Genomic DNA, 22,397 nt, shown 5'->3' with positions numbered 1-22,397 from the left:
CATAATCACAGGATACCTGTTGTGTAAAGGTGAGTCTGTGCCAAGTTACGTCAAAAGGAGGAGTGATTGGTGTGAAGCTGATAATAACTATGCGGTGCTCCCTCTTCCCAGTGCAATGCATTGACAAAACCAAGGACAAAGAACAGAAGGACAACTCGCAGAGCAACTACAATGTCGACATGGAGCACAAAGACGACGACGATAAGGACGAGTGAAACATTCGAACCCGTGGACAAAATCTTCTGGCAGCTTTTTCAATGCTGAATGTTGCTGGGCAAATTTAAGCCGTTTATGAGCGTTTGTTACATTGTTTCAGTCTGGAACTCGCACATGTTCATTACATTTGTTTGCAGGGTGAAAGTACAGTGGATCCCCACAAATTCAGCATTCACAGCTAACAGCTAACACCCTGTTCTCTTTGCGGGTTTGGTAAATAACTGCCCCGGCTATAATGGCAGCATTTACAATAAATGTTTTTTTTTTTGTCGCTGTTGTCGCCCTCTCGATTACTTTGTGATGATCGTTCACATCCAGAATACAAAACCAATGGACGCTTTCTTTGGTGTTTTCCATGGCAACGCTCAAATTTCATTAGTGAGCTCAAGTTACAGAAAAAAAAACAGCACCAAAGTCAAAACAAAATTAGAATGTGTGCATATGTGCGTGTGTAGTGAGTGTGTGTGTGTGTGTGTGTGTGTGTCACATCAGACGTGGGTTTTCCTCCCTGTAGTTGTAGGAGTCACCAGCAAAGGGCAAAGGTGGAGGGTGGTTGTAAAGGCCCATGAGGAAGATGATGATGGTGCCAAAGGTCATCACCGGGGTAACCAGGAAGAGACAAAGTCGGTCCACCGTGCGAGCGATGCCACTCCAGTTGTCTTTCTCCTGCAGTCATTACGGTATATGCTAAGCTATCTGAACAAAACACCAACGTCCTAGCTTTGTGTAAAAGATGTTAGCGTCATAGAGCCCCTTGAATATGAAATAACACCCCTATGGTCATCTTTACACTCCAATTATTCATTGTTTACACCACATTGCCACTCATGCTGCAGGGACTCCAATCAGCCACTAGCTATCAAGCTAACGAGCTAACCAGTTATCCTCAAATGTATTTTTTCTTCTAAACTTATCCAAAAACTTACCACTTCCGCACAGGATGTGAGGAGAACTTTTTTTTGCACTCCATCATATGGGACATGCCATGGCTGACTTCATGCAGTGTTAAGGTAATGTAATGTAATGTAAGGTAATGTCGCATTCATTTCAATAATTGAACAGTGATAATGTGAGGGATGACGATAATGTAATGGCTGCATACATGCTTATGGAGGTTGTCAACCATGTTTTTTTTTTTACTTAAACGCCACATCATCATGGTTTGCGGCCATGCACCGCCTCACCTCGTTGTAGTCGTTCTTGTTGCGCATGTGCTTGATGATGTAGTTGGCTCCGTCCACCGCCGGCTTGATTTCCCCGTAGAGCTGCTCTGTGATGCCGCCGTCCTCCTGCAGCTTTTTCACTGGCAAAGACCTCAGGGTGTTCAACTGTTCCTTATCTATCGACCCGTTTCGGGGGGTCCGTGTTTGCGTACCTGAGGCATGCGTGGGTCGGGCAGTGAGGCCGTGTCTCACCGACTGTCTCTCGAACATGAGGTCGCTGCGGGACTTGACGCTGTAGTACTCCTCCGCCGAGGCGATGTAGCCTGCCGAGCTGGAGCGCCGTGGCAACGCTCCATCCCAGTATGGCTCCGCCTCGGCGGGGCGGGACATACGTAGGATGCGAGGTAGACGCTCAAGGAAGAACTGTGGTGCAGACAAAATAGTCGTTGTCGTCCTTAACTTTGTCTTTGGTGCTATGTGTGTGTGTGTGTGGGTTACCGTCTTGGTCCACTCAGACATGACATGAGTACTCGGGCTCCTAAAGTGCAGGTTGAGGACCACTACGCAGTTCAACACCACCACCGTCACCAGCACCATGATGAACATCAGGTACCTGAGACACATCAAGCTTTAAAAAAAAAAAAAAAAAAAATGCTCATGGATGTGTGTATATGTCAGTGTGGCTTACTTGACAATAAGCGGAACAGACATGGAAGTTTCCGGCAGCCTTTGAGAGATCAGCAGCAGGAAGACAGACTGAGCGAGCAAGACCGAAATGGACAAGGTCATCTTCTCGCCGCCTGAACACACACACACACACACATGAATGAAGGAGCAGAACTTCACTAGCGAGGGCCCTGCTGGACGTTAGTGTCATTTTCAACTAGGTTCTTTGAATAGCAAGAGGATCTTTAATTAGCGTTATTTATTTTAGCTCCTGTCCTACTGATTGAAGTATGATTAATAGGTGAAGAAGCAGCACTGACTGTCGGCAGGCAGGTAGTAGACGAGCGAGGCGAGGAAGGAGATGAGCACGCAGGGGATGATGATGTTGACGATGTAGAAGAGAGGTTTGCGCTTGATGATCAGGTAGAAGGTGATGTCCTGGTGCTTGTTGCTGTCCATGGGAATGTGTCTGTAGGTGTTCCTCTTGGCCGGACGGTGGATCACCTCCCACTCGCCGTTCTCTGCGGGACAAGGGAATGGCGATTTTTAGTGCTTGTGGAGACACTCGGCAAAAGACGAGAAGACCGAGATAACTTACCTGTCCAACCGGCAGGGTCGATGATGATCCACTCCACCGTCCACTTGCTTGAATCGTCGCTCTCTTCCTTCAGGAGCATCCTGATCTCCTTGGCGTTGTAAGTGAGCGAGCTGCAAAGGAGGGCATCTTTCTCTGCTGTGTGGAAAAACGCCATCTTCTGATGAAAAATAGTCGTGGCGGCTTACGTGAATTTGAGCGTGCAGTTCTGCCAATCGAAGGGGAAGTAGTTGACATTGATGGAGCAGGATGAGCGGAAGATGGCGGGAGGCAACCAGTAACACAGACCATCGTTGCTCACCAGCACGTTGCTGTAGTAGGCCACCTGGAACTGGGCATCATTGCTTGGGGGCGGGGGGGTCGTGGTTAATTGGGGTCATAAATAGGTTTATTTCAAGTAAAATAATTACTTGTTTTCCAGCACAATCTCTGGCAGCCAAACCATGCTGGACGGGAGGCGGAGCATGTCAATGCCGTCAAACTCAGTCGTGTTCCACGTCAGTCGGTAGTCCGTCCATGTCTAACACACACACAAATTACATTTGTGGCGTCCAATATGGGTTGTCGTCACGGCTAGCACGCAGGTAATCCCCATAACCATGACGACAAATGCTCATTGACTTACAAACAATGAGTTAGGTTCCACTGAAAAGCCATTTTCTGTGACGGCGGCCATGTTTTGTCAGTCCCTTAAATGTTTCTGAGTAATTGGGGCAAAATTAATCACATTTGTCCTTAACTCCTAATTATCGTATTTTCCGGACTATAAGTCGCACTTTTTTTTCATAGGTTGGCTGTTCCTGCGACTTATAAATGAAAAAACTGTTTATGTCACATAAAGACTGGACACCTTTTCTGTTCATGTTTGTTTTTTGTGTAACAGTTAGCATTGTGTTAGCATATCTTACACCTATTCAGCCTGTTCTCTATTCTTTTATTGTTAGAACTTGCCTTCCAAGAGGACGTAATGTCTGTTTTGGTCAAGAAGTTAAAATAAATTACCCGCAAAAAATGCAACTTTGGTATGTTTTTTTCCGACCTGATTATGCATTTTTGGCCTTGTGCGACTTATACTCCGGAGCGACATTTATTCTCAGATGAAAAAGGGTTTTCATCTATTACAAGTAGGGGTGTAATGTAAATCTCTTTGTGGTAAACATTTTGATGTGTGAATACAACGATAACGTCTGCCAGAAAAACAGTCCCTTAGTGTCCAATGGTTCATGATTAGAAGATTTGCAACTCATTTTGAGACAACAAAGAAACATCTTCCATGCAAACTCACATGGTCGATCCAAACGTTGGTGAGCAACGTCTCGTCCACTTCTTTCTACGGAAAGGAACACAGAAGCTGCATGAGCGCCAACACAAGTCCTGTACATCTATCCATCCTTCCGGTTACCAAGGAGATAAGGTTGGAGAGGGTGAGAGCGAGGTAGACGTCCACGGCGTCCTGCTGTCTCTGCACGGGACGCAACTCCTTGCTGTAGGCGCGCTCCTTGAACAGGAAGTTGATGAGGCGTTCCTCTTCGTTCCTGCACCAGCAGCCTGCAAAGAGTCGCACAAAAGAAGAGAAGACTCAAAGACCACAAAACCTGAAGAACAACACCATCGCTTTCCATCATGTGACTTTTTTTAGTTTGTTTCGAAGCGGTAGAGAAAAGAAAGAAGGCGAGCTCCAATTTCACAGCAGCTGCCTCCACTCGGCCTGCAAGTCTGCTTTAATCCACAACACACACACACACACAAAAATACCTCCACCAAGGCTTATACATTAGTCATTGTGAGAGAACTTCTACCACCATCTGGATCTTTAGCACACACAGTATGTTTCATTCAAATTTGAGTTTTTGGACTTTTCTACAGGAAGTTAAGCACAAACAAAAAAACCCTTCCTGGGTGAGGTTAACCAAAGTGACCCCTAACTGATCTGATAGTACTGCTAACTGAAAAAATCATAAATAAACGTATCATTACTGACCAGGCCAGAGCAGTGAGAACAGAAACACAGCAGCAGCGGAGGCGGCAGCATGTCGAGGCTTCATGTCGAGCTTGAATGTTGTCAAATGTCGGTTACGCTCGCTCGTCCTTCCGCCCGCTGACCTTCTGCCAAAGCACGTTGGATTGACAGCCGGCAGCTGCAGAAACACAGGCGGCAGAAAATAGAAGGCAACAACCAGCACGCCACCAACACCTAAATGTTCTGTGGTGCGACAAAAACAATGACTGAACTTTTCATTAAGTTTCTTACCTCCATGAACTTTGAGCAAAGCAGCATTAAACAGCCACAGGCACAATTACAAACATAAAACAGCCTCATTGAAAGCAAACTAAACATAACAGATAATAAAACTCAACACAATTCTATTCTATACACAGGTCTCTTTGGGTACTAAATTGTGCAAATGTTCAATTGCTACACAAAAGAGCACATTTATCAACATTTATTGACCAAATACTAAAAGATACAAGACATGTTCTTTAAATAGAAACATAGAAAAAAAAAGCAGTTTTAAAGAAATCATCATGTGATGTTTAAAATAAAGTTGATGTCATTTTTCCATTGTGGTGGTGTTGTGCGTCTCACAGCGAGAGGTTGACATCGCTTTTCATCTTGCCGCTGCTCAGACTGTGGATCATGGCGATCATGGCGGAGTGCTTACTTAGCTCGTCCTCCTTCTGCTTCAGTTTGCCTTCCAGGTGACTCTTCTGAAGCTCCAGAGACGACGCCTGGAATATACCGTTATCATTATCATTTTTTTAAAAGAATTTTAATTGTGACCCCTGCGGCTGCACGGCATTCGTGTGGTTAGCGCGCAGACCTCACAGCTAGGAGACCAGGGTTCAATTCCACCCTCGGCCATCTCTGTGTGGAGTTTGCATGTTCTCCCCGGACTCTGGTTTCCTCCCACATTCCAAAAACATTGGAATTGGAAACATAATTGGCGAGTCCAAATTGTCCATAGGTATGAATGTGAGTGTGAATGGTTGTTTGTCTATATGTGCCCTGTGATTGGCTGGCCACCAGTCCAGGGTGTATACTCCGCCTCTCGCCTGAAGACAGCTGGGATAGGCTCCAGCACCCCCGCGACCCTCTTGAGGATAATGCTTCGATTCCAGTTATACTGGGAATCACAAAAATGACCATTACACCTTATTACCTTGATGCTAGCATCCTTTCTGGCTTGCTCCGTCTTGTTGAGTTCCTTCCTAAGAACGTCCAACATCTCCTCCATCTCCCTCCTCTCCTGCTCCTTGACCCTGGCTTTCTCACCGTGTGCCCGCAGCTCACCTCGCAAACCTAACGACAACTCATTTTACTTAGTTGTTCCCAATATGGCCTGCAGGTGGCGCCACAAATTTGTGAGTTTTTTTTTTTCATCTCACCTTCGATGTCATCCTCCTTCAGCTGCAGATCTGAACGCAACGACGTCATCTCCTTCTCCTTCTCCTGCAGCAATGACGCCGTCCTGGCGACAGTGAGGAGTGAGGAGTCAGGTGCGCAAAAAAAACGAGGTGAAATGCCGCATACCTGTCGTGCTGCTGCTGCAGTGCTTCGTGGGTCTTCCTCAGCGTGTCGAGCTGTTTGACGAGGCTGCTGTGAGCCGCCTGAAGCTCTCTCAGGACCCGCTCGCTCTCGTTAAACCTGACACGCAGAGAAAATGATGTACTGCGATTACTGCCTCCACTCGGGTATGGTCCCGGGTTCTCGCCTGTTGAGCAGGGTGTTGTAGCTTCCTTTGAGGGCCTGATGCTCCTCTGAGTCGTGTTGCAGTCGCGCGTTGTGCTGCAGCAGCTCCTCCATGTCGGCCTTGGAGCGTTTCACCTCCTCCAGCTGGCCGCCCAGCTCGCCCTGCAGCTCCTCTCGCCGCCGCTCCGCCTCCTTCAGCAGACTGGCCAGCTTACGAGCCTGCGTTCCAGATCAGATAATCATCACTCATCATGCAGGGTCACGCCTTTAGAAGTTTTGGTGGGGTGGGTGGGGGGCAAACATCACCTCAGCCTCGGCCTGAGCTCGCTGGAAGTGATACTGAGAGATGAGGCGGTCAGCCTGAGACAGCGCCACAGCTTTCGCCTCCAGCAGGTCCTGGAGGCGACTCTCCTTCGACTGACAACAAGAACATCATTTTGGAAAAACATGGAATCATCTTGTGGTTGCCACTTTTTGGCAGCCAACCTTTGGGGTTTTAACCTCCAGCAGGACCACACTTGGAAACTTGGCTATGATTAAAAAACGGGACTTGTTCATGACTCACAGCGAGGGTAGCGAGCTTCTGTTCATAAACGTCAATGATGTCAGACACATGGCCGTCCTTCGCCTGCTCCTGCAGCTATAAGGAGACATGGGTCACTTTGTGAGTACAAGTGGCAACCAGGAAGTGGACAAAGAGACAGGATATCAATTTAACCTCCAAGCCACTGTGGAGCTTGTCCACCAGGCTGTGGACGCCACTACTGGATGCGCTGGACACCTCCAGGCCACTGGTGTTGATGCGAGAAGAAGGAAGAGCAGAAGGAGCAGGGATGTCCTGCACTGCGATGCGCTTGACAGACAAGTCAGCCTCCCTTTGGCGGTAAGCATTGTGGGCGGCGATACTTTCCCCAAGACTGCAAGGAGAAATCAGGACTATAAACGCAGACACTAGGACTATTTTACACATCACTGGATACTCACACCAGGGACGGAAAGTCCGGGAGGGCCGTGGCCTCTAATAAGAGAGCGAGGCCGGTCTGCACGTGCTCCCTGTGATGAGAGGTCAGGGCCTGAGAGAGGGGTGTGGCTATCCTCTGGTCCTGTCAGATAGACACACGGACTGTGAGGACTACCGTAGGACGAAGACAAAAAGAAAGATGGAGGCTACCTGAAGTGTGCGATAGAAGCTGGTCTCCATGTCCTTCACCTGCTGCCTCAGTTTGCTCATCAACTCCAACGTCTTCAGCAGAGCCTCGGCACAGACCTGACTGTCCACACGTACACACGTGTGTTATGTCCACTGTGGAGGACTTTTACGCACCATTCACTCACCTGAGGTTGTTGTCCGAGCCGGGAGGGTTGTTGCTATGACAACCGGCAAGAAGCATTTCCACCTGCGAGAGGCAGAGCTGAGCGCTCACCTGCTTGGACACCAGAGCCCGCGTGGCGTCCTCGGCGCACATGAGTGGACGAGTTAAGGCTTAGATGCACAAGAAAAACGTGGCAAGGAACACAGAGAGGCCGACGACGGTGTGACGGCGAGGATATCGAGCAGCACGTCGTTGACATGAGTGATGCGCTCGCAGTGTTGTCTCAGGGGAGCGTCTCTGTGGGCGGGGTCCGCATCTTTGACGAAGCCAAGCAGGACGGGAAGGAGCATTTCCACGAAGCTGCGCACGCCATCGGACACGGAGGCGGCTCCCAGTGCCTCCTGGATAGAAAGACCGCAAAACAAGCATCAATGCAGCGACCAGCAGAGGGAGCTATGAAAACTGTATTAAAAATTAACTATTAATGTATTAACTACCTCCAGCAGGTCCTTCAACAGCTGCAGAGCCTTAAGCGAGCAACCCTCGGCGCCCTTCACAGGCAAGCTCAGCCATTGCACCAGTGCCAGCCCCGGCTCCGCCATGGGTTCTCCTCCAAGCGCCGCCGCCTGCCTACGACCCGTCGCCCTGAGTTTGGGGGCGGCTGGCTTGAACAGGACCTGGCACAGCAGCGGTCGCAGGCCCGAGACGCCACACATGGCGAGGAGCAGATCCAAAACCTGCAGACCCACAACATGACTTGAATCTTCTTCAATATCATGACCGGCACCAAACAGTCAGGTGTTTTAGTGATCATGTGATCAACTCCTCACAGTTCAAGGACAAAACAAACCTAATTACACACAACTCACCTTGGCCGCAGAGTCAGAATCCTTTAACTGCAGCAGTCCTAAAACCTGAGACACACATGCTGAGAAGTGCTGATACCTGTGAGACCACAACACACCTGGCTCATGACACTGCTTGTACACATCAAACCTTAATGTGCGTGTGCGTGTGATTGTGGTACCGGGTGAGATAATCTGCAATTTTAGGGTTCTGCAAGAGATCAACCAAAAGGTCCACAGAGTACTTCCGAGTGAGAGTGCCGTCTCCGTTCACAATGATGTTGAAGACCAGCTGGAAGGTCTGGTGGATGTTCTTGGCATCAAACAGCTGACAAAGACACATACCATGAGTCAGGAAAAGATTTTCACCTGTGTAACAAACAAAACGTGCATGGCGACCGCTTCAGCACCCACCTTTTCTCCAACCTTCTCGTTGAGAGTGAGGCTGGCCAGAATGGACAATGTGAAGACCACCACAGTGAGGCTGTTGTGAGCCAGAAAGTTGATGAGCGTTCGATAAAAGGGCTTGATGTTATCCTGCAAGAGGTCACACGCACGTAAAAGAGATTTACTGCACAATAAGATGATTAAACAACATTGCTTAATTAAAACCCACCAGTGACTTGATGTGACTCTGCACCGTGGGGTTGTCCCGACACAGGTTGGCCATCAGGCCGAGGCACGGCATGGTGATGTCGTCATTTTGGGAGTGGCTGCGACGGAAAAGATCCATGTGAGTGACAGGCAGGGAAACGTTCGCTGCTTATCTGCTACCGTTTTTACATGTTGGTCATGAGGAAGCCGATGAGCTCGTGAATGTAGCTGGTGGACGGGAACACACGGGTGCTGTAGGTCAGCTTCTGCAGCAACTGTAGACTCTTAAAGTGGTCATATGAAACGACATTACGAGCACACATCTGACAGTGAGGCAGACATGTTCACCACTAGGCCACCGTGCTGCCATAGATGAACATGCTTTAACACGCTTTATTATACAGAAGCAAAATGGAGGTCGGCAGGGGTCTAACCTGAAGTACCAGAGGATCTTCTGGCGTGGCGCTGTGCCGATGTATGACGGATGCCATGATGCTGGTGAGGTTGAAGCTACTGTGAAGTATCCTTCTGCTGTCATCATCGCAAGCTGAAAATAATGGGCAGGCCAGTTTAACACACATTTTAATGAGTCACATGAGACACTGCCAGAATGTACCAAGCTGAGCCAGCAGGGAGATGATGGCACTCGCCAAGGTGGGGCATGTGTTTGGGTTCCCCGTCAGCTCCACCAGGCTGCGAACACACTCGGTGGGTAAAAGCTGGCCTGAGGACAGCAGCTGCTCGCATTTGAGGGAAGAAATCTCCTGCAAACATTCACACTTGTGACACTTGGAAGGGAGCACAAAATGTATTTGTGGTGGGCCACTGCAAATAAATGACAGTATAGGAAACACTGCATTCCTCCATTTGCTATTATCCAATGGTACCATTTAAGTATACTACTTTATATATTAGTAGGCATACAGAAACATTACCAATCAATAGACTGATTCTATCAAGTGTACTATATGGTTAAGGCGGAAGGCTCGATCCAAATATCAATATCAGGGTAATATTGTATTGGAATACAATATTTTTTCCGTTCTTATATATGTTTATTTTCACAAATATGTGTTTTTGCTCTATATATGTGTCCAAATATATCGTACGTATTGATATATCGTTATAAACTCAGGGATTAAGTCCTGCTATATACTAGCATGCAAATACAGTACAGTACATAAGTCATATATATTGCAGAAATAACAGATAATTACCTCCACTTGTTTAAGGAGCTGTGCAGCATTGTGAGCGCTCCTGCCTTCTCCATATTGCTGTATGGCGAGTAGAAGAGACTTCAAGCTTGTCGTCACGTCCATCTCGAAAAGAACGACGACCCACTTAATGTCACTTAACAGAACTTAAATGTGCCTCAGATTCCCGGCGTTCAAGTTAAAAACACGGTGAGCTAGCAAAAAAGTCGGTTTAACAGTCTGTGTAGCTTCTAAAACGACTTTCAGTTCTATTCAACACCGAAATAAAATAAAAGCAAGAGATAGTTATTACACTTTGAGCTACTTTGAAGCCACTTCATGCCTTTGAATGGACACCAACTTCCGGCAACACGGCAGCAACTTCCTCCCGCTCGCAGCTTCGAACCGGAGAGGAACAAACCAAGTCAGCAATAAGGGGGGGGGGGGGGTATGGGCGTCTACTGACACCGTAATGCTTAGTATGGTGTGCAGTTTAGCAACGTGTGTTGTACCAATCATTATAGACAATAAAGGATAATTTAATTATACTTATGTGTAATTAAGTATTATTTAATTATACGTTACTATTATGTGCTTGTCTTTCTATACTAAAAACTTTCTGGTCTTCCTAATGTTGCTGTTCCACTCAAGCCCAATAGGTGGCGGTAAAAACAGTTGTACTGAATGCTAATGATATTAATTCTATGAGGAATGCATGCAATACCTGTCTTCTCCTGCAGATGGTGCTGAGTGCTGCTGGGGTGTCCAGGTGGAGCGGGTCGCTGTGACGAACCTGAGCTTCCCTGCCGGTCTCCAGTGTTGTCTGGCCTCAGAGGCTGCAGCTTCCAGGAAGGAACGAGAGCCAAGGTACCAGAAAAGAAGTCTGGTCTTTTAGTAGTGCACCACAATCTGTCGGTCTGTTGCCGCCTGGACAGATTGATGTTGTTGGGTCTGCCGGCCCACTCTGACCTGACATCGCCATCTGTGTGAAGGCTGAGCCGCTATAGGTTCAAGTGAAGGTCATGTGACCTATTTCAAGTCATGGTGGACGTGACGGGAACATGTACCGGTAGTTGAAAGTAACGTTTTTCATGTTGTGTCCAAGATGATAGCAGCCGAAGGGGAAGCGAAGGCGTCTGAGGCTTTAAAGGAGGCGGCGTCCAATCTCCGTCTCGTGGCGCTCCACCTGAGATACCTGCAGCCTCAGCCTCAAGCAGCACCAATGTCCTGGTCGTCTTGCTACCTACAGAACTAATGGACACCATCGGCAACAGCAGTACTGTTAAGGAACCACAAGTGTAAAATAATCTATATGTTTGGTTGTTTTTTTTTTAAACTAACCTGAGTGCCTTTTATTTTAAAAGAGCCAGAAGCTGCTGCAGACTGTCAATCATCTGCAGATCAATTAAGTTTCCATTCAAAATAAGATCAGACCCACGTCTCATGTTCTAATCTCCTATCTTTGCCAAGTCATGTGACTGACGTTTGTGTATGTGACGTGGGGTTGCTTCAACTAATAAGCTCTTTGGCAGCCAGAACATTGTGACCTTTTCCCTGATCCGTTATCTGGCTGTCCACAAGTTCTGGACCTCAAGTCCTCAAGATGGTGAAGACTTGAGAGTGTCCCAGTGTGTTGACTTCACGCGGATCTCACAATGCCAGCAGCTTTGAAGTACTCCCAGCATGCAGCAAGCTAAATTATATGTGTCGGTGCCGATTCTAGAGGGCAGGGCCGCCTTTGGAAGCTATTAATAACCCTCACAGTCACTAATCTGGGATGGAAATCATTGCGGGACCACCAGGCGAGTTCTCCCTTTACTTCGCGGACATCTTTTGTGGACCACAAGGACCCTTAGTTTGATAGGCCTAAACCAAACCCGAAAAAAACGCCTCATGTCGTACCTCCAGCTACCAGCAGAGGCATGCTTGGACATGGTGTTACTGGTGTGCAAAATAAGCCATATGATTAGCCGACTCCTACTCTTACTTTTAGCTCCTCCCACAAGGAGCCTTCCCTGCCTTCTTAACCAACAGGCTCAGCCCGATCTTCCCAGGAACGCCGCTCGCTGTCATTCCCTGAGAAACTCGGAAGGATGCTGTCCTGCAGACACCTGGGTCTGCTGGGAGTCCTCGTGCTCTGCCAAGGTAAGATGGCAATTTTTTGCACCACGACTTAAATAGCAAATCCGAAAAACATTCCCAGAATATGCAATCTAAATTCTTAGTGAAGTAGTAACAGTAATGGCGTTAATTACTTCCATCTCCATGCAGTGGTCCCACCCTCCTGCTTTGATTGACTACACTAATCACCTCTTGCGTCGAAGGATGAGGTGTTTTTAATAGCAGGCTGATCCGATTGAGGGCAGTGTCGCACCCGAGTACCTCCAGTGTCCCATAAAACGTACTCGAGACCGGGACTTTGGATTGTTTGTTTTTTTTCATCATGTAGTAATGTTTGTCGATTCTATTTGTATTTAATTAACATATCAATACGTGGGATAAAACTATGGAACTCACTGAGCTATAAAATGAATGTACTGCAACAGATGCCCGCTATTCACAAGCTAAACCGAAACTTCCTGTCCGCCACCACTCACACCTGAGCATTGTAGCTTCTTCATTGGGTAATACAAGTGTAAAAGGTGATTCTACACCTGTTAGTTCAAGTCTCAAGAGCGAAAATACTGCAAAAAAAATGTTGTGAACAGGTTTCCTTTGTTCACATTACAAAAATATTTCCTGGTAATTTATCAATAAGGAATCCTACTGTACAGAAATTTACCTGGAACAAATTGACAATAATAAAGAATTGATACTGCATACCCGACTTGTAAGTCTCGCTCTCCACATGCCTGGTCTAGGCTGGGAGGAATCGGGTGCTGATGATCCCTGCGACAACTTCACCGACCTGAACCTGTCCCACTGCTTCATGGGCACCAGCCTGTACGTGCGCCTGCTCCTCTACACGCGCTCCAACCTGGACTGCGGCCGCGAACTCCATCACCACCTCTTCCCTTCGCAGCCGCTCTTCAACCTCTCCCGTCCCACCGCCTTCATCGTCCACGGCTACCGCCCCACTGGGGCGCCGCCAATCTGGATCGACCACCTCGTGCGCCTGCTGGCAAAGCAGGAGGACATGAACGTGATTGTGGTGGACTGGAACCGGGGGGCCGCTAATCTCAACTACATCACCGCCGTTAGCTACACCAGGGAGGCGGCCTACAACCTGACAGGGTTCATCTTGAGCATGCAGGTGAGCCTTCACGTGGACATGGCAGCAAATGGGAGCTCAAGATGGAATGTGTCCTTAGGAGGAAGGAGCCTCGTTGAGCTCACTTCATCTCATTGGGGTCAGTTTGGGGGCTCACCTGGCTGGGTATGTGGGCGCCAACCTAAAGGGAAAGCTTGGACGCATCACAGGTAATTAATAAAAATAAAATCTCACATGCACTGCCTGTAATACTGCAAGATTAACTCTGTTTGCCTGTGGTCCAGGTTTGGACCCAGCGGGGCCCCTCTTCACTAGCGCCACTCCAGACGACAGACTGGACCCGTCGGACGCCATGTTTGTTGACGTGCTGCATACAGACATGGATTGTGAGTCCAACAACACTTCCCAAAACCAGAACCAGTTTTGTGTTTACACATGCTCCCTAATTTCTGTGCTGCAGCTTTTGGCCTGCGAGGTGCTCACGGTCACATTGACTTCTACGCCAACGGGGGTGCGGACCAACCAGGGTGCCCCAAAACCATATTTGCCGGTAAGCACATAAACACAACGTCTTGTCGGCAGCGGCATGAACCCCCTTCTCCACTCTACAGGAAAGTCTTATTTCGTGTGTGACCACCAGCGGTCAATGTTTTTGTACTTGTGCGCGCTCAACCGAACCTGCAGCCTTACCGCCTACCCGTGCTCCTCCTATGCCGACTTCCTGGATGGGCGGTGCATGCAGTGTGAGGCCTTTAAGCCCGCCCCTTGCCCCCAACTTGGTGAGCATTAAAAATGGAGTACTGTCTCACAGTCGTGGACTTTATGGGTTGATACTTTTCCTCTCAGGTTACGACGTCAGCCAATGGCGTGAAAGCCTCCTGCGTTTGGGGCAGACCAAAGTGTTCTTCAGCACCACAGCGACCCTCCCCTATAGAAGTGAGTCACATGACCTCTATTTTCATTCACAATTCGGATTCTCAAAGCGCTTGTTATACATGTGTGCCAGAACTCAACTACAGGGTGGACATGGTGACGTGGAACCAGTACCTCCGCTGGGGTGTGGTCTACATCCGCCTGCACAGTGGCAGGACCATCACTGAGGCCCGGATAGACCAGTAAGCACCCCCCGGTTCTAATACATGTATCCACCGTGGTCTCATCACACCTCCCTCCACAGCAAACTCTTGCGCTTCGAGCAGTTCACGTCCACGCGTCTCCTGGCCCAGTTCGATGAGGACCTGCCGCACGTGCAGAAGATCTCCCTACGCATCAACACCGGCAATGTGATCGGCCCACGCTACAAAATCAGACTGCTGCGGATACGACTGACGGCGCTGGAACGACCTGAAAGGTGAGTGGTACTGGAGACGGCCTCGAGACCAGAAGGGTGACAGGCAGCCATGTGTAACTGATGTTTTGCGTTCCATTAGGCCGCTGATGTGCCGCTTTGATATCATCATGGAGGAGAACACGGAAGTGGCATTCAGGCCGTTGTCGTGCGATTCCCACCTTTAACTGCCGCCTTCTCACCCTTCATAAGAGACCTCTGTGAATACAGGAAGTCACATTGCATGGTGGATATGTCGGTGGACCGAAAGAACGGCTATGTTTCAATTCGCACACCTCCACACTTCACTTCATTTCATTTGATGGTGGTTCGGGCTCACCATTTAACATCCGGGTACTGAAGTGTGGAAGTGTGCAGACTGAAACACAGCTAAAGACGTTTTACCTCATGAAGACTCATAGAAACCAACTTCTTGCCAACTAGGCTGCATTTTACACTAAGGTTTTTATTTTGTATCACGTTTTCCAGATTCTATTTTGCTGTTTTTTTACTTTGTTTGTGCCTTTAGTCATTACTTCCTGTGTGTTACGACGTAGCGTGTGTGTTGGAGGCGGAGTCAAGCTCTCCAACTGTATCATTTATACCGTTTACAAACGCCACACAAAAGCTGGGGTGATTTTTTTTTTCATTTATTCCTATAACTTTTAAATGTGTCAGATCTAAATAAACTAGATCTGCTACCAGCTAACGATTTCAGCGTTGAAATGTGTCGAAACAAAGGAGAGCGAAAAGATACGACAAGGAAGGGAAAGACATACAAACAAAGACAGGAGGGTGAAGCAGACAAAATGTGATGACAGCCACTTGTTGGCACCTTCTTGAGCGGGTCGGCAGACGGCGTTCCGAGCCAACGGTGGGTTGGCCATCACCAGTTGGGACCTGTGGGTGGCGGCGACGGCGGCGACACACACACAAAGCAGAAGGAAGGGAAAAAGACATTCAGGTTAAGTCAAAGAGGCGGCGACTAATGCGGATCAGCCCTCAAACACAACAGTGGAGGAGTTTTTTTTTTTTTTTTTGCCTTGTGGGCAGTGACGAGCGAGCGCAGGAAATGGGATTGGACGAGCTCCACGGTGCAGGGAAACAGTCACTAGGTCAAAGGTCAAGGGCTCTACTGAGGCTGTTACACAACCGAGAGGCAGAAAAAGATTTCTAAAAGCGACTCACTGAGCCTCACCAGGTTGAGGGTCAAGGTAGAACTAATTCAGGACCAACCGTCTTACCACTAAGCAGCCACTAGAGGGCAGTAGCCAATGTTTTAACTCCATTCAAGAGCACACATCATGGATACTTCAAATGCACCTAGTGCCATATTGCTAAATTAAAGAAACACTACATCAGGGGGTTGCCTACAGCCACATTGTTTTCATTTTTCCTATGCTAATTAGATTTTATTGGATACAAACGTTTTAATTGGAGTCTTTATGTTTTTGGTGAGTTAGTTATCTAGTTAGTGTGGACTATTCAAGTATTAAGTCACCTGCGTTGCTGTACTGGTTCTGGCCCCTCATGGGTTGACGGTTCATGTACCTTTGTGGCGGGCCGGCGTTCATTCTGTGAGGAGCTCCTCCTCTCCTGGAACCCTACAGACAGAAGGTCAAAGTTTGGCGGCCCACGTGCCTCATGAAAGGTCAAGCCAGCTTTCAGACTCACCATGTTGAGCTCCCAACCCTGCACTTCCGGAATCATCACATCATCGCCGCCGAACTTCACCGTGCTTAGCGCGCCTCTCTGGCCGCTTCCCGGTATGGTGATAGTCACGCCATCGAGACGCTGCTGTCGCCGCCGCTCCAGATCGTGCCTCAGGTCGCCCGGTCCATGCGTGGGCTGCTGTAGGCAAACGTGGCGACATGATGTCTACACAAGTCTGGTGGTGTCAGAGAAGGCAGGGCACGTTTGCTTACGTGGGGGAAGAGGTCGTCTTGAGGCTCTGCAGGCACGTTGGCGTTGAAGCTGCAGAGAGAGGCCACAGACTCAAGTCAAAAGTGGACGATAAAAACAGAATTCCGACATCACGGCGGGTGGCGTACTGGTTGGACGAAAACCTCTGGTCCAAAGTCATCCCCACACTCTCTTCTTCACTGTGGCTGCTTTTTTGGGGAGCGGAGAAGCGTTTGTTCAGCGTTATGCCTTCGCCTTTAAAGTAGAGCTCTGCAGGAGACAAAGTACATTGGAACTTCCACTTACGCATACAAATTTACGCCATGCGAGACACGCTGACCTTTGACATGGTGAACCAGTGTGATGATTTCCTGTGCAAATGTTCCAGTGTGCACGGTGCCTTCCTGGGTGCTCCCGGACGGCTCTGCTGAGGAGGGCAAGAAGTCCAGACGCTGGCGGCCCACGTTGACCAGGTCTAGAGAGAGCTGGCGATCTGCAGAATAAGACAGCGTGCTGCTGCAAAGGGGGAGGGAAGGTCGAGATGGAAGCGGAAGATTTAGGGACGGAGATAAGGAGAAAGATGTGAGGAATGATGAGATGGGGGAGGCATGGGGGCGTGGCCAAACTTATTTAGCACACTGCAAGGAAAGGATTTTGATGTTCGTTCACCGGGTTGTCGTTTTTAAAACAAACAAAAAACTCTAACCTACTTACCTGACTAGGTCAATACTTCATGACCTAGTGTTCCTACACAAACTAACCCACGTTCATACGCTTGAGCATGAACAGTAAGGTGAATATATGGCTCCTGTCATCATGGCGGCTTGATGTACTTCCTGTGATGAGACATATTCGCTCCAGTTTTCAACCATTTGCTTCTTGGCGGCTCTGTGGCGTCCCCTGCCAAGATTTCTCCTCCTGATATGGAAGCAACAACTTCCACCTTTTTGGGAGACATTTTCTTTCCAAGCTGGAGTGTTTCTCTTTGATGTTCTTCACCTGTTTGGGAGACATTTTCTTTCCTGTTCTTCACGTGTTTGGGAGACATTTTCTTTCACGTTCTTCACCTGTTTGGGAGACATTTTCTTTCCACACTGGAATGTTTCTCTTCCACGTTCTTCACCTGTTTGGGAGACATTTTTTTTCCACGCTGGAGTGTTTCTCTTGCACGTTCTTCACCTGTTTGGGAGACATTTTCTTTCTACACTGGAGTGTTTCTCTTCCACGTTCTTCACCTGTTTGGGAGACATTTTCTTTCCACACTGGAGTGTTTCTTTTCCACGTTCTTCACCTGTTTGGAAGACATTTTCTTTCCACGCTGGAGTGTTTCTCTTTCGCGTTCTTCACCTGTTTGGGGCACATTTCCTTTCCACGCTGGAGTGTTTCTTTTCCACGTTCTTCACCTGTTTGGAAGACATTTTCTTTCCACACTGGAATGTTTCTCTTTCACGTTCTTCACCTGTTTGGAAGACATTTTCTTTCCACTGGAACATTTCTCCACAAGTTCTTCACCTGTTTGGGAGACATTTTCTTTCCACACTGGAACATTTCTCTTCCACATTCTTCACCTGTTTGGGAGACATTTTCTTTCCACACTGGAACATTTCTCTTCCACGTTCTTCACCTGTTTGGGACGCACTTTCTTTCCACACCGGAGGATTTCTCTTTCACATTCTACAAAGAAAAGCAAATAGAACATCCTTCACTGGCTCTCGGGTAGATGACGTGCGGCACCAAGTCAGGCAGGCTCACTCCAACCCCCCCTTCTTCAATCTCATCTAAAAAAGTGAGAGCGCCACTTGTTTTGTGGCTGTGATGTTCCTCCTCATCCCGACCGCTGCTGGCGTTTCATCTTTCCAGGAAAATGACGGTGATGTAACCAAACTTCAACCACGAGTAGAGGTCCTTTTCTTCCACGCTTAAAATGTGGGGCCTTTAACCTCACATTTGCCCTTGAACCTTCCTCTGCTTTGTTATGTCTTCATGTGGACATGTGGTCGACTCCATTAATGAATGAAGGAATACTCCTGGTGGTCCAATCAGTGAATGACACAACATTTTCCTTCCTGGTTCTCCTCACGTGCATGCTCCAAAGATGCGTTCATGCTATTATGCTTTTCAGGAGGACTGCAATTTGTAACATGTTTACAAATGTGTTTCCGTAGAAGAGCGACCATTTTGTGCCATTCCTTTTCAATTCCTAATTCAGCCATGTTGCGCTACGTCAGCCTTGCTCACAAGGTCCTCTGTAAAGCAATCAGAACAAACGCTTCCAGCTCTCTGGGCACCATCCTGAATGAGATGAGCTTCCTGGTTGTCAAATGGCCGCTGGCAACCGGTGGCGGCGTTTTGGTTAGCCATATCAGACCAACTTTCATTCCCAAGCAGAAGGGTCCATGTTCTGGAATTGACTGAGCCAATGGCCAATAAATGCATTGCATCTTTATATTCCCAATATAAGGAGTGCTTTGACGCCGATTCCCAGGCCACCTTTAGCTACTCCTGATGATCCGTGAATGTTGATTTCATCCTCGAATAGTCTTTACAACATCTCTTCACCTTCCATGGTTCACCTTCAAGTCATCAAGGATGCAGGAGAAGCAGCTGTCAGATTCTTGTGCACCAATCATCCATGGATGTGGTTCCTCAGAGCACTTGCAGCGAAGTGTTGAATTCCCATGAATCCAGGAGCAGGCCAAATCGAAGATGTTCCTCCACCACTTTGGGTGGCTCATGTGACATCATGAGGAAACATGAGAAGGCATGATGAGATGTTTAACAGGTGGTCAAATTCCAATTCTGCCACATGCTGTCCTCCTCGTTGTCATCATCGTCGTCATTCCCGATGTCAAACTCTCTTCCCGCCACGTCTTTCCCTACCTGCTTTTCCCTTTCCTCTTCCTGTGTCGTTTTTACTCACAAGAAAGGTTGAAATCAAACTAAATACGTTACCTTTTGTGCACCGGCCGGCTCATGTCCACTTTAATGGTTAGCGTTTCCTCCGTTACCACCGTCATGTTTTTGGACTTCTCTTCCTCCCAGCCGTCACCCGGCCAATTCTGCTCCTTTCCCGGGTTGTCCCCTCGCAGGTGTCGGTCCAGACTCGCAGCCCTGGTTTCTTCCAAGTGTCCATCTTCCCCTGTCCAGTTTTGCTCCTTCTTCTCCTCCTTGTCATTTGAGTGAAGAGCTTCCTCATGGGGTTTGAATCCCACTCGCTGATCCTTTGGAGCATTTCCATGGTACCCCCGGGAAAAGTGATGAAAGTTCGACCGGTACTTCGGGGGTCCGACGTTTCTGACATGGTTACGACTGAACTTCTCTCTCGCAGAATGATGTCCACCCCTCCCTCTTAGGGTTGTGTGACCGCGTCTGGCAAATCTTGGGACGTTTGCCCGCTCTTGTGGCGGTGGGCTCCTCCTGCTTTCATAGTCTCCCCTCCAGTTCTCTGCAAAGGGGTGTCTTCGGGAATCTTCATGGACATCAAGCTTGTTATTTGATGTCCTGAATCGCTCCTGTGAGGAGCTCCGTGTACCAGAGTCTCTATGCTGGTTGAGGTCATGGTCTCCATGGTCCAAATGTTCCTGCTTGGGTGGCTTCCAGTTGTCTCGGTTGTAGTCACCGTGGTCAAACGCAAATGGTCCTGATCCGTGAGCATCTTTATATGGAGGACCCCCGCGGTGGTCTCCTTCAAAGGCTGGTTCGCCAAAGACCTTGTTGTTCCGTCTGAACCTGCGACAGCGAGAGGAGGCGACATTAGTGGTCAACATCATCTCAACATGTACGTTACTTTAGGACAGGAAAAGAAGAAAAATGAGAAGATGAAAGAGCACAAAAAAGAAGTCCGGAAGCTGATTTCTTGCTTCCCTTTTTCGTTTCAGTTAGCTTCAGATTTACCCGCTGTGATGCTGAGGCTCCATTTCTCTTCTTGGCCTCTTCCAAGGGGGGCACAGATCTTCTCTTGGTCTGCTTCTGTGAGGACCCTCAGCGTTCTTCTCTCTTCTGCCTCCTCTGTGCTCATCTGACCTGACACTGGGACTGCCATCTCTGATCCGCCCGCCGCCCTGCCCCCATTCCTCCCTCCGCCAGCCCGGTGCTCCTTTTGAGTGATCCGAGTGAGAATTAGGGGCCAAGTGCTCCCTGGAGAACCTCGGAGGGGAACATGGTGCCCAACTCCTATTACTAAAATGCATGTCTTCTCTTCTTTGTCTGTCCGTGTCTGATCCTCCATCGCGTTGAGGAGATCTTGGAACACGGCGGTCCATTGCATCACGACGAGGTGATTGCCTCCCACGGTGATACCCATCTTGATCCTGGTGACGCCAAATGTGATCCTGTGGAGGTGGGGAGGCTCTTCTGTGGCCTTCCGAGATCATGCCATCACGGAACCTGTGATCTTCATCTCTGTGAGCGGAACTCCAGTCAGACCGACTTTTACTGTATCCTGCAAAGCCCTTGTAAGATCCACGGTCGTTCCACGAGGGCCTCCTGGACAGGAAATATATCGGAAGATTGCACATTAGTGATTTGTAGAACATGTGACATGACTTTAGGTGTCAGTCAAGCTACCTGCTTTGAGGTGACGAAGACCTTGGTCTTGACATTTCAACCTTCTAAGATAAGGAAAAAGGTGTCAACACAGTACAGGCGGAACATGACGGACACCTGTTACATCTCCCCAAGAACTGTGAAGTACACAAATATTACTCAAAATGAAGTAGTAGCGCATTCAGTGTGCAGTTTGTGCTTCCAACTAATCATAGCGTTTGACGCTATGTTCAGATGGCTTCTTAACATACCCCATACACACCTGTTGTCAGGGAATAACTTACCCACTTTATGTTATTTTTAGCAAATAATCAGACCACTCTAGATTATGTTTGTTTAAAAAATTATTGTTTTATTTTCATGTTTTTTATTGTCTCCCACAGCATATATAAAATGAACATTCGACTGCGTCGTGGTAAATTAGATGGCGTCTTCTAGAACACGCACTCACCGCCACAAATGGATAGCAGTCCTTTGGGAAACTGCCCTGGTGTGTTAAATTACACAAAAGTAGCTTCAACAAAGCCCTCAAGCACAATTCGACTACTACAACAACAAAACGTTTGATAAACCAACAAATGCTAACTAGCGTCTTACCTGCGTCTTCGGGCAGCCTCGACTACAGCAACGATATAGAAGCACACACAAACATAACAATAACTCACAAAGTCATTTAGTTGGCAGCCCTGTTATTTCACACGCTCGGATAATTTTAAACCAATATTTATGGTTTTGCCGCTTAAATTATTTCATAAAATGGCCGAGTGCGCCTTGGTTATTGTGTGACGCAGCACTTAGCTCGAGCGACAGACATTCACTTCCGGGTCAAACTCGGGGCGGGCGGGAGGATGCAAATAGCGATACTAATGGCGGGATCAATATTTGATCGATGCTAACCTGATAGGAACGGTGTTTTTTCTAGTTGTTTTCCGTTGTTATTCTTTAGTTGTTATTTGCACAACTAAAGAAAGGATAAAGAAGGGCTTTGGGGAAAGCCAATAGTATATTTTGCTTTTATTTAGAAATGTGAAAAGCTCTGGTATCAGTATGGGTATAATGGTAGGGTATCAGTTTGGGTAGGATCCACAATACAGTTTGTAGTGTAAAAATAAAGGGAAAACTAAACTAACACATTG

At 48.0% G+C, this 22,397-nt stretch overlaps 4 protein-coding genes across 8 annotated transcripts; 1 reads left to right on the top strand and 3 right to left on the bottom strand.

Moving 5' to 3' along the window:
* Positions 1-691: 691 nt before the first annotated feature.
* On the bottom strand, positions 692-5,025 carry chrnd (cholinergic receptor, nicotinic, delta (muscle)). The gene is made up of 13 exons (XM_058059438.1): positions 4,892-5,025; positions 4,622-4,778; positions 4,043-4,188; positions 3,926-3,970; positions 3,051-3,160; positions 2,829-2,984; positions 2,644-2,753; positions 2,366-2,566; positions 2,068-2,179; positions 1,878-1,992; positions 1,592-1,802; positions 1,401-1,519; positions 692-882 (listed from the first exon to the last, which is right to left on the bottom strand). Exons 1-13 carry the CDS (start codon positions 4,976-4,978, stop codon positions 700-702), a joined length of 1,752 nt encoding a protein of 583 aa, XP_057915421.1. The 5' UTR covers positions 4,979-5,025; the 3' UTR covers positions 692-699.
* Positions 5,026-5,069: 44 nt separating this feature from the next.
* On the bottom strand, positions 5,070-13,792 carry cip2a (cellular inhibitor of PP2A). Of its 3 annotated transcripts, none has more exons than XM_058059424.1 (22): positions 11,001-13,792; positions 10,301-10,402; positions 9,700-9,847; positions 9,518-9,630; positions 9,273-9,367; positions 9,106-9,202; positions 8,904-9,026; positions 8,672-8,817; positions 8,514-8,589; positions 8,142-8,381; positions 7,883-8,045; positions 7,667-7,799; positions 7,503-7,602; positions 7,316-7,434; positions 7,050-7,248; positions 6,897-6,971; positions 6,638-6,748; positions 6,354-6,550; positions 6,173-6,286; positions 6,028-6,110; positions 5,802-5,941; positions 5,070-5,370 (listed from the first exon to the last, which is right to left on the bottom strand). In XM_058059424.1, the coding sequence occupies exons 2-22, from the start codon at positions 10,400-10,402 to the stop codon at positions 5,224-5,226; spliced, it is 2,721 nt and encodes a 906-aa protein (XP_057915407.1). In that variant the 5' UTR covers positions 11,001-13,792; the 3' UTR covers positions 5,070-5,223. The 3 variants fall into 3 exon arrangements, with proteins under 3 accessions (XP_057915407.1, XP_057915408.1, XP_057915406.1); XM_058059425.1 differs by having other exon boundaries at positions 10,301-10,357; XM_058059423.1 differs by lacking the exon at positions 11,001-13,792 and having other exon boundaries at positions 10,301-10,674.
* lipib (lipase, member Ib) lies at positions 11,380-17,393 on the top strand. The gene is made up of 10 exons (XM_058059445.1): positions 11,380-12,421; positions 13,138-13,529; positions 13,588-13,696; positions 13,772-13,873; positions 13,948-14,037; positions 14,099-14,266; positions 14,334-14,423; positions 14,494-14,602; positions 14,665-14,838; positions 14,918-17,393. The coding sequence occupies exons 1-10, from the start codon at positions 12,370-12,372 to the stop codon at positions 15,000-15,002; spliced, it is 1,371 nt and encodes a 456-aa protein (XP_057915428.1). The 5' UTR covers positions 11,380-12,369; the 3' UTR covers positions 15,003-17,393.
* On the bottom strand, positions 13,881-22,090 carry zgc:112982 (uncharacterized protein LOC503771 homolog). Of its 3 annotated transcripts, none has more exons than XM_058059432.1 (10): positions 21,859-22,090; positions 21,283-21,326; positions 20,611-21,201; positions 19,669-20,445; positions 17,057-17,232; positions 16,866-16,986; positions 16,740-16,788; positions 16,489-16,665; positions 16,366-16,418; positions 13,881-14,415 (listed from the first exon to the last, which is right to left on the bottom strand). In XM_058059432.1, exons 2-10 carry the CDS (start codon positions 21,315-21,317, stop codon positions 14,394-14,396), a joined length of 2,001 nt encoding a protein of 666 aa, XP_057915415.1. In that variant the 5' UTR covers positions 21,318-21,326; positions 21,859-22,090; the 3' UTR covers positions 13,881-14,393. The 3 variants fall into 3 exon arrangements, with proteins under 3 accessions (XP_057915415.1, XP_057915413.1, XP_057915414.1); XM_058059430.1 differs by lacking the exon at positions 13,881-14,415 and adding an exon at positions 14,444-15,033 and having other exon boundaries at positions 16,316-16,418; XM_058059431.1 differs by lacking the exon at positions 13,881-14,415 and adding an exon at positions 15,128-15,714 and having other exon boundaries at positions 16,316-16,418.
* Between the last annotated feature and the right edge of the window lie 307 nt (positions 22,091-22,397).

Source organism: Doryrhamphus excisus, chromosome 21 (genome assembly GCF_030265055.1).
Source record: "Doryrhamphus excisus isolate RoL2022-K1 chromosome 21, RoL_Dexc_1.0, whole genome shotgun sequence".
Lineage (NCBI taxonomy): Eukaryota > Metazoa > Chordata > Actinopteri > Syngnathiformes > Syngnathidae > Doryrhamphus > Doryrhamphus excisus.
The sequence above is the reverse complement of the archived record's forward strand: the minus strand, read 5'-3'. Positions and strand labels throughout refer to the sequence as shown.